General features: G+C 55.6%; 1 protein-coding gene across 3 annotated transcripts; it reads right to left on the bottom strand.

The window, feature by feature from the left end:
- ITIH1 (inter-alpha-trypsin inhibitor heavy chain 1) lies at positions 1–11858 on the bottom strand. Of its 3 annotated transcripts, none has more exons than XM_008151457.3 (18): positions 11697–11858; positions 11043–11156; positions 9377–9502; positions 9176–9292; positions 8125–8293; positions 7914–8039; positions 6778–6959; positions 6309–6494; positions 5149–5288; positions 4444–4598; positions 4348–4359; positions 3949–3969; positions 3450–3518; positions 3231–3344; positions 2040–2241; positions 997–1169; positions 285–396; positions 1–130 (listed from the first exon to the last, which is right to left on the bottom strand). In XM_008151457.3, exons 1-18 carry the CDS (start codon positions 11841–11843, stop codon positions 1–3), a joined length of 2295 nt encoding a protein of 764 aa, XP_008149679.2. In that variant the 5' UTR covers positions 11844–11858. The 3 variants fall into 3 exon arrangements, with proteins under 3 accessions (XP_008149679.2, XP_054585625.1, XP_054585624.1); XM_054729650.1 differs by lacking the exon at positions 4348–4359 and adding an exon at positions 4072–4088 and having other exon boundaries at positions 3949–3967; XM_054729649.1 differs by lacking the exon at positions 4348–4359.
- Positions 11859–14891: the final 3033 nt, after the last annotated feature.

Below are 14891 nucleotides of genomic sequence, written 5' to 3'. Positions count from 1 at the left end.
TCAGAAGATATCGGGGACGATGTAGTCAGTGTGAACACCATCGATCAGTCCGGCCCCATTGTTGTGGACGAACCAGCAGGTCACCTCGGTCCCATGCCGGGGGTCCTTGCTGTAGTCTTTTTGCAAGCCCCTGGGGAGAGACAAGTCATCTGGGGTCACCTTGAGGATCCATCAGGGCTACCCCTCCCAGGAAGCCCACCCCACCCATGTGACACCAGGAGGACGGCTTGGACCAACGATGGGCAACATCGAGGGCAGAGAAGCTAGCAGAGCAGCCCACCCACCTGGTGACGGTAAGTCGTTGGTTCTTCACCACCATTGTGGCGTCTGTCTTTGTGGGGTCGGAGCCTGGGTGCAGGTCGGACACTTTATAATCAAAGGGGTGAAAGAATTGTCCTGGAAAGGCACAATGGAGGCAGCCGTTACTGGCTGGGAGCTTTGTTCATGCGTTGCACTTAGTAGGTGCTCACTGAAGGTTTAAGAGTTGCTGGAATTTTTTCAAGAGCTTGACTGTTTCTCATAAATTTTGGCATCAAAACCACTCATCTAGTTCACCTGCTGTAGAGAAGCAGCTGTATTGTCAGCTGGTGACACCTCCTGTTTTGGGCCAGTTCCCGAGGAATCTGGCTGGGAGAGAGGGTTGGTGGGTAGGGGCCCCAGAGAACACTGTCTGCAGCAAGGCCACAGGAGAGGCACTGTGGCTGATGACCATCCCACCAGGGGCCTCTGGGCCCACTGGACCATTCTGCTTGCTAACCGGGCCTCTCCCCATTTGCTCCCCCGCCTGCTTACACTTGGGTTTCACTGTGCACTTGTTTCATCAGAGCCTTTTTGAAGGTCAAGACCCTCACCAGGACAAGCCCTCTTTGGATCTCTGAGCCTTGGAAGTCATGTTGGAGGTGACCCTGACCAGATGCCCAACTGCACAGCTGACCAGTCCACTGGCTTCAACGCCCCGCCCCCCCGCCACAGCTCTGCCCGCCTGGTGAGCCGTACCCAGCAGCCCGTGTGTCCGCGCCGACATCCGGTGACTATCTAGCACGTAGAAGCCCAGGAAGTCCTGGTGGATGGCACTCCCCTTCCACACCCGGTGCAGGACAACCTCAAAGGTGCCTCCATCCTCCACAGACACCACCAGGTTCCTCTTCCTGTTGATGGTCATCACCACCCTGCAGGGGCAGGTGGCCATGGGGACATAGGTGGCTGCACTGCATCCCTCTCCATTTAGCTGCCTTGTCCTCTGGGATCCAGCTCTTATGACCCCCCCATACTCTCACTCCCAAATGATTGGGTGTTGCCTGCTCTATGCTTCTTCCCACATGCTGCTATTAAATATAGGGCCCTTGCAATGTGCTAGGACCTGTGCCTAGCCTTTCAAAGCAAACTGCACAATTCAGTTCTCACTCTGATCCTGTAAGGACGGAGGTTCAGAGAGGTTAAGTAACTTTCCCAAGGTCACACAGCTATAAGCAGCAGAGCCAGGCCTTGGACTCCAGCCTATCTAACGTCAGAGTCTGCGTTCTTTGACTCCCACGTATCACCTCTTCCTATAGCTCTGCTGCCCAGCATTGGGCTCTGTTGCTCAAAGGAGTTTGTTGAATGAAGGTGTGAATGAAGGAAAAACATGAGATAAGGCATACTAAGCAGGTGCTGAAAGAGAACTCTAAAGTTCAATAGAGGAAGAGAGTAGGAGGGCTCCTGGGAAGAGGTGGTCAGCTTTGTTTGGTGGAGATGGGGTGGGCTAGGGTGCCAGGGAGCACAGGCATCCGGGCAGCTGGTCCAGAACACATGTCCAGAGATCGAGGGAAATGGAGTGGTTCACAGAGTCCTACATGTCTGCACAGCCCACACGGAGGCCACATGAAGGTCATTCACTGACATGGCTCAGGGGACAAGGGCCCAGCAGGCTCTCGCAGCAGAGCTGGCTCTGGGGCTTCTGCCTTGCCTACCCCCTCCCCTCCGCCCCTGCAACCCGCCTTCCCCGCTCCCCCACCTTGCCCCTGCCCCCCTGCCCAGGCCCACAGTCCCAGCCCAGTTACCCATCCTGCCGCAGCGAAGCCTGGTCCCTCCAGGAAAACACAGGCCCATGTGAGCCAGGGTTCAGGGTGATGTTCTGAGGAGTCACTTCCAGTTGAAAGTCCGTAACAGGGTTTGCGATCCCCAGCCGTCCGAAGTATGTACCCTCTTGCTGCCCAGGGCTCCTGGCCTTATCGCCAATGAGCTGCCCATTCACTGAGAAGCCTGCAGTGGGGTAAGGGCCCATCCAGGTTGGGGAAGGGTCAGTGGACACACACCACCCCACCCATGCCAAGCCATCTTTAAGGGCCTCACCTCCCGAGGGGAGGCTTCAGGACTGGTCCAGGCTACACACAGCACTGCCTCCCTCCTCTTCCCTCCCACCACACTACCTGTCCAGCATGGAGCCCTCGGGTCTGGGCCCTGAAAGAGGTCTTGCAGGACATGGCCTGCTCCTTCTCTCTGACCCCAGTCCCTGACACAGGGGCAGGTCACAGTAGGTTCTGTAGACACATTTGGGGGGGCCTCTTCCCAGAGGCCTCCCCTGACCTGAGCAGCCAAAAGGCCCCTTCCCTGCCACCACTGTCCTAACACAGCAGGTCTCATGCTCCAAAATTGTCATCTACGAACTTGTTCACCTGTGTGTCTCCTCTAAACTCCATGAGGGCAGGGACTTAGTCTCGGTCTCCACTGCGTCTCCAGCCCCTAGCACGTGCTCAACAAACATGTGCAGATGGACTGGCTGGACTGGGAGGACAGAAGTGACTGAGAGATGGAGAGGAAGTCATTCCCATCCCCTGAGCACTGCTGGGGAGACGGATGCTGAGGCTCCCAGTCATGCCGGGGAGAAAGGCAGGGCAGGATGGCTACATAATTTGCAGGTCTCCGTACAAAACGAAAATGAGGGTCTCCTTGTTTAAAAATTGTTAAGACGTTCAAGGCAGCAACAGGGAACTATTAAACTGAGCCTGGGGCCCTTCTAAAGGTGGGGTCCTGAGCAGCCGCACAGGTCACCCACACATGAAGCAGGCCCTGTGGACAGGGCCCGAGAAGGTGGATGGGGTGAGAAGAAGGCCACTTGAGGCCACGTGACAGACAGAAGCACAGGATGCAAGAAGTGGAGGCCCCAGCTATCGTCCTGTCCTTGGCTGAATGTCAAGGGCAGAGGAGCCCAGGCCCTGCCCTGCCTGGCAGACGGTGTGATGTCACCGTACCTGTGTTGGGGTCCTGCACCAGATTCAGGACCACACCAGGCTCTTCGTTGATGTTGAAGCACAGTGCGTCCTCTTTCTGGGGCACGTGGATGATGAAGTGGGGGTCCGTGTCCACTGGGAACAGCATGGAGTCCATTAGATTGGGCAGTGGACAGATGGTCCCGGCGGGGCCAGGGTTCAATCAGGCAGGGTGTCCCTCGGACCCTCCCAAGGACTCACCACTTGTGATTGGCCTCCGGACAGTGGGGCGAGTCGGAGAAGGCTGCTGCCAGGCCGGCAGCACGAACGCTGACCGGCAAGAGTGAATGGCATTTAGAAGGAAGGCCTCTGGGCCTCCCCGGAGCTGCTGGCTCCTTTTCCGAGGCCCCTCCCACCCCTGAGGCCACCGGAGCAGGAGTGGACACAGAGCCGGGGATGCCTCTCCGGAGGTAGGAAGAGAAGTTTGGCCCAGGGCAGTGGGCCGACCTGTTCTGTCTCCTGCCATGGGGACCTGGTGGGGCTGGTGGCAAAAGGGCGGGGGAGGCCAGGTCCTCCTCGGGGTGTTGTCTGAGGACTCGCAGGGAGAGGCATGAGGAGAGCCGGAGCAGAGGAAGGAAGCCCTGGGCTGGGTTTCCTCACCAGGAAACACCTAGGCCTTGCTCAGGACTGAAGGCACAGCTGAGGGACAGTAACGGGGAGAGAGGTAGAGTTGTGTGTCATCAAGAAGGCTGCCACTTACTCTTTTTGGGTCCCACCATCTCTGTGGAGGACAACGACAGTGTCAGCCTTGCCGCCCCCCACAAAAGGCATGTGCACCTTATTGTCCCAGTGCGCCCTGGGCCCAGAAGCCAGTCAGGACCACCTCCTGGGGTCCCGGCCCTCCTCCTGGGGTGCCAGCCCCCCACAGACATGCGCTCACACAAGGCCCCACAGGAGGCCAGCGGGGGTTCAGGCTGTGCCAGGAGGCAGCCACTAGTGTGTGGCGACATGGGCAAGGGCGTTGTGGGGAAGAAGAGATCATGAAGGGCTCGAGGCAGGGAGATGGGGGTGGGAGCTGCCTGCCTGAGCCCGGGAGCACGTGCCACTTGCCCAGCCATTGGAAACCCCTTGAGAAAACCAATGTGATTTAAAAACTCACCCAAGGGAGAACCTGGAAGGGAGAGAAAGGGAGGAGAATTAAAGCCCCCAGAAGCCTCCCCAAGGCCCACAGCCTCCCCCACTGCAGAGATCATACCCTCTGTTGGCTTGTCAATGACGGGCTCCAGGCCATCCTCATCTACCAAACCCCTCATGGTCATGGAGGTCAGCGGGGTCACAAATTGATAGGCTAGCGACATCTGCAGGGCCTTGGCCAACAGTTTGGCCTTCTCCTCCCCCTCCAACTTCATCCTGTGGAACAGACACCTGCTCCAAGCCCCGCAGCTTGGACGACAATGGACTTGCACTCCCTGGTCCTTTCCCTTTCCCTCATTTGCTCACTCACTCATTCACCAAACATGGATTGAGCACCTACAGTGTCCTTGGTCAGTGGCTATCATCATGGACCTCATGACTTAAAGACCTTCCACACAGAAAGCCTGGAGATTTGGCAGGGTTCGGGGATGTGCCTCAGAAAAACTCCGAGAATTGAATAGCTGTGAGGTTCTGGGCAAGTGGTCTCACCTCCTTGAGCCTCAGTTTGCTTATCTGTGAAATGGGGATGATGAGGACATTCTCCTGCGCTTTGTGAGGAGTAAGTGAGTGTGCCTGGACATGGTAAAGGGTAGCCTCCCCCTCGGTTGGGGCTAAGAGCAGGCAGTCCTGTGGCCCCAGTGGGCCCTGCCCACACTATTGACTGACTGGTTGATATTAACTCAGTGAGCATAGCAGGACAGTAAATCTGAGGGTGAGGGGTACTCTGGTGTGGACAGTGCCTGCCTGGCAGCCACAAGGGTCATACCGCTTGGCCAGCAGCTCCTGGATGGTGAGGTAGGCCCAGAGGCGTTCGACGTGGTTCTCCAGCATGTGGCCCCGCTCTCGGAGCAGTTTCTTCATCTCTTCCTCGTCCACTAGGCAGGTTGTCTTGAATTCTCGGCCATCCTGAGGGTTGTGATGGGGAGACAGGCTGTGAGCTCTGAGGAGCACAACCACTGGCTGGTGCTTGAGGCTCCAAGGGGCCCCACTCTAGTCTGATCTCAGCAACTTCCTTCTCAGCAGCCCCCCTTTCTTAAGCCTGTTCTCCTCATCCCCATCCATTCATTCTTTCCACAAAAGCTTACTGAGCATTCTCTGTGAACCAAGTTGCCCTAAGCCCTGGGCATCCCAGGGCTAGGAGAACCAGGCCCTGACCTCATGGAATGACTGTCTTTCAAGGCTGCTTCCACCATGTGGCTGTTTCCACCATGCCCTGCTCCTCCAAGCACCTGCCTTGCTGCCGGTGGGCTGCACCGTTCAAGCTGCCACTGCACGTAGATGTCCCTTCTCTCCCCAGCTACAACAATGGGGCAGCGCTTCCTAAAGGCGTCCCAGGCACTGGGCACTGTGTAAGCATCGTATGTGGATCATTCCACTTACTCCACACAGCTCCCCAGGTAGTGTTACCCCCATGGTACAGAAAGGAAATGGAGACCTAGAGAGCTGGGTCCATTTGCTCAAGGTCACCAAGCTGCTCAGGGTGGAGTCAGGGTCCAGATCAGCTCTCCTCACTCAAAGCCTGAGTCCTGCACCCTCAACCACACTGAGGGCAGGGTCCAGGTCTCACACATCCTGACCCTCAACGTGCACAAGGACACACGCTCTGCAACTTGGCATAAAGCCGGGTGCACAGTAGGTGTTCAGGAAATGCTGTTCAAGTGAGAAGGAAGAGGCTGGCCTCTTGCTCTCTCGGGCCTTGCGGGGAATGGTGTGAGGAGTTACAGGTGGTCCATATCGGGCCAAGGGACTACAACTAATCAAGGCCGTATTGGCCTCATACCATCCTGTCCCCAAGACAACTTCATGGAGGAATGTTCAGGCCTCGGGGGGAGGGGAGGGTTGCATGATGCAGGAGTGGGGAACAGTGTAGGTTTGCAGCGTCTGGGTACTGCCGGGCCTCTCCACCCTCCATGGCCCACTATTTACCGCACGGGCCCGCACATCCGCCTTGAAGCTGCTCAGCTTCTGGTCAGCGATGCGCCCAGCCACCACGATCTCCGAACCTTCGTAGTACTGCTTATGGCTGTGCTGGGTCAGCTCTGAAACAGTGTCCTTGGGGTATTGCAACTCCACATCCACCAGCAAGGGGGTGGCTACCTGGTTGTAGAAACCCTGCACGGATGGGAAGGGCAGCTTCAGAACTGATGGATTACCCTGGGCACCCAATGGAAAATACACTCACAAAGTGGGGTGTTGGGATCCACACTTTATAGAAGGAAGCATAGGTTCAGAAGGGTTATGTAACTGGCTTGAGGCACACAGCTAATTTGAATCCATGCCAAAGCTTTATCTGCTCCTCTAAGCTGATAGGCAAGTGACTGCCAAGGCGGGGCTCCCCATGGGCTGCCATTGGGGGTGCACTGGGGGCCGGGGCCGGGTGGGGGAAGGAGGAGACCTGAAGCTGCTGGGAGGCGTCATGGTCCTCATAGATCCTCTGGGCCCGTCCATTGTTCTCCATGGACATGACCTCCAGGAAGCTGAAGTCCACATCGTGGCCAAAGCCCAAGTTGTAGAGCGGGAACTTGCCCCCAATGGCGTTGCGGACGTTCTTGAGGATTTGGGTACGGTCGGTCACTCCTGCAGCCACATACCCAGGCAGTGACTGGATACCAGCTCACAGGCACGCGGAGCACATGGGGGGACTTGGAGGTACACTCCCTGGGGCCCAAGCCTCCCCATCTTAGGCGTCTCCAGTTCCCACAAGCATCTTGAGGCAGCGCCTCTGCTGGCTAACTGTGGTACTGCAACAACTGCTAACAGCTCCTTACCCATCTGCACGCATTTATCACAGCAGATCAGATTCTACTCTAAACCCTCCCGTGCTCCTTCTGTGGCCTGTGAAGTTCTGCTGACCTTCCCACCCTGGTTTCACCTGTTTTGCATTTGCCTGCAGTTCCTGGGCAGGCCCTGCCAGTGCACACACCTTTTTTTCCTTCTTCTTTTTTTTTGCTTAAGCTGCCCCCTCGGCCAGGGATCCCTTCCTGCTTCTCCTTAACTCCCTGCAGTCTGAGCTCAGAGGTCACCTCCTCCACAAGTCTTTCTGGGACCTTTTCTAGGCCAAGTGCCCCTTGTCTGTGGTCCCACAGCCTCCTGGCACCATGTTCTTTCAGGACCCTCGACAGAGCTTCTGTTCCTGGGTCTGCCTCCCCCAAGGACCCTGGGATCCTCAAGGACAGAGACATGTCTGTTCCCTTGGCATGTCGCCTTGGTCCCTTGTCCTGTGCTTGGTCCCAGTTGGTGCTGAATATATAGCTCATTAAATTCACCCTAGGCATCCCGCCCCTCCTCCTGGGCCCTGTGCAATGCTGTGTCGTGCAGGAACTTCCCCAGTCTCCCAGCTGAGGACAGAAGTGTGCCTTGGAGCTCCCGCAGACTTTACGGTCTGAACTCTGCTTTTAGGTCAGTATTTGCCTTTGCCCTGAGCCTTTCTGACCCCCAACAGTATCCCCAGGGCTTGGCTTCCAAGTGAAGCTTGAATGCCTTCAGGAATGAAGAGATCATACCTCCCAAGGCCGCCCTCCAGCCGCTTACCCTCTGTGGGCTCGCCATCTGTCAACATGATAAGAATTGGGGCATGGTTGCTGAGTTCTGAGATGCCTCTCTGACCTTTGTTCAAGATCTCAATTCCCAGGAGCAAACCTCCATTCAGGTTTGTGGCTGCAAAGGAGAGAAAGGCCAGTCTGTGCTCTCACTCTTAGGGCACAGACGCAACACCAAGGTGGCCCGAGGCACCTGCTCTTACACCCGGCCAGGGAGAAGCGCCGCACGAAGTCCTGAGCTGCTTGCAGATTGGCAGCGGATGCCGGCACCAGTGAGCCCCTCCACGACTGCACTTGAGACCCAAAGAGGACCAGGTCGAAGTAGTCCCCTGGCCGTATGTCCTCCAGGATCTTAAGGAGTGCTTCCTTCGTCTGCAAGGACAGGACAGTCAGTGGAGGGACAGAGCCCCAGGAGAGTGGCTTCTGTCAGCTCCAGATACGCATTTCAGAGTTTCCCCAGGGCAGAGGTACATGGTGGGCCAGTAGGAGGGGGTGGCCAGGTGGTGCCAGGAGAAGAGCATCCTGCAGGGCCCTGGGGCTGGTGAGGGGCGGGGGGAGAAGGCAAAGGTACCCAGTATGCGGAGAAGAAATAATTGGAGTTCGAGGGGCATGGGGTTCAGAAAGAGGACCCCAGGGGGCTGAGTTGCTAAAACTGCTGGTCCTGCCCTGGTTAGAGTGTCGTCTCAATATGCCAAGGTTGCGGGTTCGATCTCTGGTCAGGGCACATAGAAGAAGCAACCAATGAATGCATAAATCCATGTTTCTCTCTATCTCTGTCTGTCTCTCTCTCCCTCCCTTCCTCTCTCTATCTCTAAAAATCAATACAAAAACAAAGACAAAAACAAAAAAAACAACCACCCACAAAACAACTCTGCTTGTCCAGCTGTGGTCCCACTGAACCATGGACAAGACACTTAACACTGTGAGCCACCTGTTGCAAGATGCCTCCCTATAAACCCCCATATTTATCCCCAGGTTTCATCTTCCAAGCACTCCCTCATCAATAACCCATGACCCTGTGGGCACTATTATCATTGCCATTTTGCCACTGAGAAGTGAATGCACTTGCCCACAGTTGCACTGGGAGGGAGCAGGTGATTCCAGAACCCCTAACCACTGGAATTTCCCTTTAAGTCACCCTGCCTCTGAGCAGGAGCAGAAATCCCAAACCCAGACTCTGGCAGCAGAACGAGTGTGGTGTGGTGATAGGGCTGAAGAAGCTTCTGTTGGGTGAGTTGTAAAGGCACCATTTACCTGCTTCACTTTCTGGCCTTCCATGGAGTTGCTGATGTCAATCACAAAAACCAGGTTCTTGTTCAGGCTCGTCAAGTTTTGGGGGGCAAAGAAGTGGGCAAAGTAGTTATTGGCGACCTGAAACACAAAGGAATGAGTGAGGCCTCGGCACACGCACCTCTGCCCACCCTCTGAGTCGTGGGCCAGAAGCTTCGGGCTCACCAGGAGGTCGCAGATCTGGTCTCGGTTGACATCGTAGGTCACCTTGAATTCCCCATTCAGCAAGGTAGAGGAGCATGTGGAGCAGGATTGCTGCTGGCCCACGGTGGGGCGGAAAAGCACATGACCCTGGAACCATCAAGGGTGTCAGGCATTACTGGTGTGTGCAGTTGCAAATAGGATGTTTGCAAAGACAACAACATCAAGTGTGTGTGTGTGGGGGGGGGGGGGGTGCATGGGCATAGAAATGAGTCAGGTGTGGCCCTCACCCAGCTGCTGAGAGTAGCACTTGTAGGTAGTAGGAAAGAAAGCCTGTTCCTTTGCTTAGATGCTTCTGAACCTTTGGCATGTTCTCTAATAAGCATCACCACTTAGGGTACAAATAAAAACAGAACGACAGCAGTATGAGAGCATGAGAACATCAGCCAATTCAAACGATGCAGTAGAAAAGCCAGGCTGCAGTCCTGTGCGGGGAAACAGAAGCACCTGGACGGCAGGAGCAGAAGCTAGAAGGAAGGGCCCAGAGTGGGAGCTGCCGTCTGGACTGGCTTGGTCTTGGTGCTCAGGGAAATGGGGGATAGTTTTTACCCATTTCTTTTCTATATTTCTGTACTTTCCACATTTTCTTTAAGACCTTTTTTATTTTTTTGTTTTTCTTTGTTATAAAAATGAGATATGCTCATTTAAAAAAAAAAAAAAAAAACTTGCCCTAACCAGTTTGGCTCAGCAGATAGAGCATCAGCCTGCAGACTGAAGGGTCCCAGGTTCGATTCTGGTCAAGGGCATGTACCTTGGTTGCGGGCACGTCCCCAGTAGGAGGTGTGCAGGAGGCAGCTGATCAATGTTTCTACCTCTCTATCCCTCTCCCTTCCTCTCTGTAAAAAAAATCAATCAATAAATCAATCAATCAATTAAATAAAAAAACTTGACAAGAATTGATAGGAAGGCAAAGACCCATCCCTTTGATCTCTTGCTAAAAGCAGGCATGTTTGCTAACACTCTGGGGTGTCACATTTTGTTTAAAAGGACTCCCCCCAAAAAAAACCTGTAAAAATCATTTATTTTAAATGATGTCTGAGTCATTACTAACACTAGATAATAACTGAAGGGTTTGCTCCTGGCTCCAGTTGAGGGCACTAGCTAGTATCATCCACCATATGCCATACTCCTCCAGGACTGGGGAGGCGCAGGCAGGGGGCTCTGGGATTCCTGCAAGTGGGTGGTGAGTGACAAGTGGCAAGTGGCTGGGTAGGCCAAAGGCCTGTCTGAACTTAATTATGTTTCCAAGAACACTGGAGCTTGGAATCCTAACCTCAACAGCATCTGACGTTTGCTCGTGTGCCCTGAATGCTTTCCTACGGGCATGAGACAAGCAAAGAGGAAACTGGGGCTCAAGAAAGCCAGCTACTCACCCCAGACCATACAGCCACTGTGGGTGCCTTCCCCAGCCTCAGCATGCAGGCTTTTGCTAAGTGGCTCTGAGAACCAGGAGTGCCAAGTTCCCCTGGGATACCAACCGGAAAACACCTGCCTCTCTCACCCCAGTGGAAGCCTGAAGTCCTTGCCTGGTTCCCAGGACAAGCTTGGACCCTCCAGAAGGGCTTGGGCCAGCTGGAGAATTCCCAGAGGGCCGCCACCCCCTGCCCTCCCCCTCAGCAATGCCACATACCTCTTTGCCTGAGAAGGACTTCTTGATGAGTTGAGTTGCCAGTTCCTTGGGGAGGAAGGAGGTCTGGACATCCAGCTTACGGATCCCCTGGGGCTCAAAGATGTCCACGTCGATCTGCATCATTGAAGCAATTCCTGCACCAAGGCTCCCATTTGGGCCATCATCCAGTCTCAGCCAAGAGCCAGCATGTGCCCTGGCCACCTACTGTGTGCAGCGCCCACCTAGCCCCCAGCAAAGGGCCTGGTAGGCACTCCAAAAATATTGGCCAAATGAAGGTGTGCTTGCCTGCACCCCTCAACTCGGCCACCATTGAGGTGCCAGAGACAACCACAGTCCCTCATGCTGCCCAGGACTTTCCGTTTACAAACTACCTGGACATTTATTATCTCCTGTGATCCTTGTGGAAGTCCTGGGACAAACAGGAATCCCCATTTAATAGACGAGAAAGCTGAGGCTCAGAGAGGAGGCTGAAAGGTTCAGGGAGCTCCCTGCCCATCAGAGCCCACCCTGAGGAGTCAGTCCCCTTCCTTGTGTGCTCAGGTCTGGGATGGCACACGGTGAGTGCCAGGCCAACGCTTAGAGCCACGGTGAGGGAGAGGCAGGAGCCCTGCTCCTGAGACCATCCGCCTGAGCCTGCGGTCACCTGCAATCTACCTCAAAATGATGCACCAGCTGCTTGGGCTTAACTTTGATGTCAATGTCGTACTGCATGAGCTTTCGCTTCAGCACGTCCTCGTAGGTCAGCCGGAACATGGCCTTGCTGCGGGGACCGATGGTGAGGTGGATGGTGAACTGCTCCATCGTTCTTCCCGAGGCCCTGTCCGTGCCACCAGAGGCAGCAACACAGACAAATGGTAAGTGACGTGTGGTTCTTGCCACCTAAAGCACGGGCCTCAGAATCAAGTTCTCTTATTGTAGTGCTGCTCCGGGTATCCTTGGCCCTCCCCCTCGTCATAGCTGGCTGGTCAGAGTCAGGGCCCAAGGACAGGGCCCACTTCTCCTGCACGCTGGTCTAGGGGACGGGCAAGTCAGCACCAGCCTTGCCCAGTGCACCTGTGCTGGCATTTGCGTTTGGGCAGGGTGCTCGCCTCCCATCAGCCTGGGGCTGCTCTGCACCCAAGGCCACCTCGCAGCCCTCAGGTCTATCCCGAGGGGAAGGCCGCCTCAAACACTGGGCCAGCAGGGCTCAGCACTCACCTGACGAGGCCGGCATTCTCTCCTGAGACGGCCGCTTTCCGGTACTGCTTCCACGCAACCGCTTTTTCCTTTATGTCCCCGATGAATGCTTTCCCATTTGCTGTGCTGCAGGGAGGAGAAAGCCCTCAAGAGAGGGGCCCTTCCCTGACCACACATATTGGAGGTACTTTCAGCCCAGACCCTAGAAAGCCCTGTGCAGGTGAGCACTCATGGGGCGGAGGGCGGGGGAGGGGGGTGCGTCTCCTGCTGGCCTCCCTCTGCCCAAAGAGTGGCTCGGAGGCCCCTTGGCAGTTCGGTGGGCAGCTACAGCCAGAGCCCAGAAAGTAGCTTTTGCTCTTCGGGCCCTAGGCCGGAAACATGGTCAGAGACCCCAGGTTGCTGTCCTCCATGGGAGCCCCAAACAGACCTACTACAGGACTGTTCTCCCTTCCCAGCTGGAACTGGCCTGCGGCCCTTTGGGAGATGAGGAGATGGTGCACTGTCTGGCCACGTTGAGCCACGGTCCTGGGCTGGGCCCCGTGAATGGACAGTTCTGGGTGGGGGAATCAGGCAGGGCACGCACATGGCAAAGTCACTGATGAAGGCAGTCTTGGGGATCTCCACATCGAAGGCCACTTCCTTTGGTTGGTCGGCGCTGTTGACCACTTGGCTGGTGATGACAGTGTGGGCGAAGCGAGAGGTGACTTTGCAGTGGACTTTCAAGCTCCGGATGACCACGCCGTCGACAGCCTAAAGTGAGACGTGAGGGCACGGTGGCCTGGGATGGGGGCCTCGGAGCCAGTGAGCGACCTTGTGTTGTATTGGGGTCAGCACCCAGTTCTAACTGACACAAGGTGCCTGAAGAACAAACCAGACCTCCCAGGGAGACCCATCTGTTCTCTCTGCCTCAGACCGAGCACCTGGGGACGAGGTGGGGTGGGGAGTCCCCATCTCCAGGAGACAGGAGTCCCTCGGCCCAGAGCACTAACAGAGGGACACCCCCCTGGGGACGGGGAAATCGCAGCTGTAATAGCGGCCCCACCACAGACTCCTGTGCGGAGACTCACTCACTGTGTCCACAGCCTGTCGCTTCTGTAAAACAAACCGGGGTCAGTGTGAGGGTGACTGCTCGGGCTTTTGTAAGGTATGGGAGTGGGACACAGCCTGCATCCTCTGCTCCTTGGCCTCACTCTCCAGTCAGAGGTGGTCAAGGTGGGTACGGGAAGCCCCAGTCCCTGGGGTGAGGGTCTTGTGTCCCCCTCCCAGGCCCCATCCAGGCCCAGCTGCCTGTTTCTGCCCCGAGGGTTTACCCACATACCTCGCTGCTTTTGGGCCTTTGGGGTGAAGCCTGAGCGGGCAGGGCCTGCAGGGTGAGGAGGGACACCAGGGACACGCACAGCAGCCCCCGCAGCCCCATGGCGCCAACCCTGCTCTCAAGGCTCCCGCTGCCTTGTCGCTTCACTCAGACCATCGGTCAATAAAGTGCTAGATAAACATGGATTAAACATTAGACAGGATGAAGACAAATATTACAATTGGGGGGGGGTGTAAAAAACTGACAGTGGAAGCTTTCTCCCTGGGGGGGGGGGAGGCGGGGGCGGTTCTAAGCTGTGTAAACTGGCCAGACTCAGAGCGTGCCCCTCGTATAGAACTGCACTCAGACAAGGTGAATTGGGGAGACCCTGGCTACTTGTCTAACTCTGGGTCTGGCACAGAGCAACACTGGTGACACGATGACATGTGTCATGAAGCCACAGCTAAAAGTGGATTTCCAAACTTCGTTAAGTGTCACTTTCAAAATTCTTTACGTATCAACAAACTTGTCAGTAAGTCCCACTTTGGCCAGGGAGGCCTGTGGCTTGCAAAGAGTCTGCCCATGCCCGTTTCTCATGGCAGTTCTCTACGGAGGCGCGCTCTGAGTCCGGTCAGGAGTTCACCCCCGCAGTTCTCCCAGCGGCGGCCTAGGCAGTCTTAGGGATGGGTAATGGGTGACCCCCTCCTTTAGGACAGTTGCCTCATCTCTCTGGACCTTCTTGCCCAGAGTTGGAAAGAAGAACAGAAGTAGCCCAGCATTCTGCCACCTGGGCAGGAGACGACAATGAATGCCCCTTTTCATAATGGAGGGCTGGTTATGTGTCATGCATTGCTCTGATCCCTTTATTGTCTAATTTAGCCTCCTGGTGTACCTCTGAGCCTGTGAGAGACTCCCGTGTTGCATTGGGGCTCAGCATCAAGCTCTGATGCAAGGGGCCAGCAAGGGACAGAGCAGGTATCCAAACCCAGATCTTTCAGTCTCCAAAGCCCATGCCTATCATGTAATGGCAGAAAGGCCCTCTGCATTATTAGGAAGAAGGGAGAAGCTGAGTCAAAGACCCTTCTTTTACCTGTAATTTCTTAATTTTTAGGCCCAAACCCTCGCTGTCTCCTACAAACCACGGCACACTGGACAGACATGGCCCCTGGTCAACCCACTCCAGGGCCCTGGGTGAAATGTACTGGCTGCTGTGACCCCGATATGGTGAGGGGACCCAGGGGCCTCTTTGATCTCTATTTGCTTGTCCTGGACTTTGTCTCACAGAGCAGCTTCTGGGAAAGGTTTATTGTCCCCAGGCCATAATGACCTTTTGGCATGTTTTCTGGCCTCTGTAAAAGATGAGCTGGATCAACATTAAA

The sequence above is a fragment of the Eptesicus fuscus genome, chromosome 18 (genome assembly GCF_027574615.1).
Source record: "Eptesicus fuscus isolate TK198812 chromosome 18, DD_ASM_mEF_20220401, whole genome shotgun sequence".
NCBI classification, from domain to species: Eukaryota; Metazoa; Chordata; class Mammalia; order Chiroptera; family Vespertilionidae; genus Eptesicus; species Eptesicus fuscus.
The sequence above is the reverse complement of the archived record's forward strand: the minus strand, read 5'-3'. Positions and strand labels throughout refer to the sequence as shown.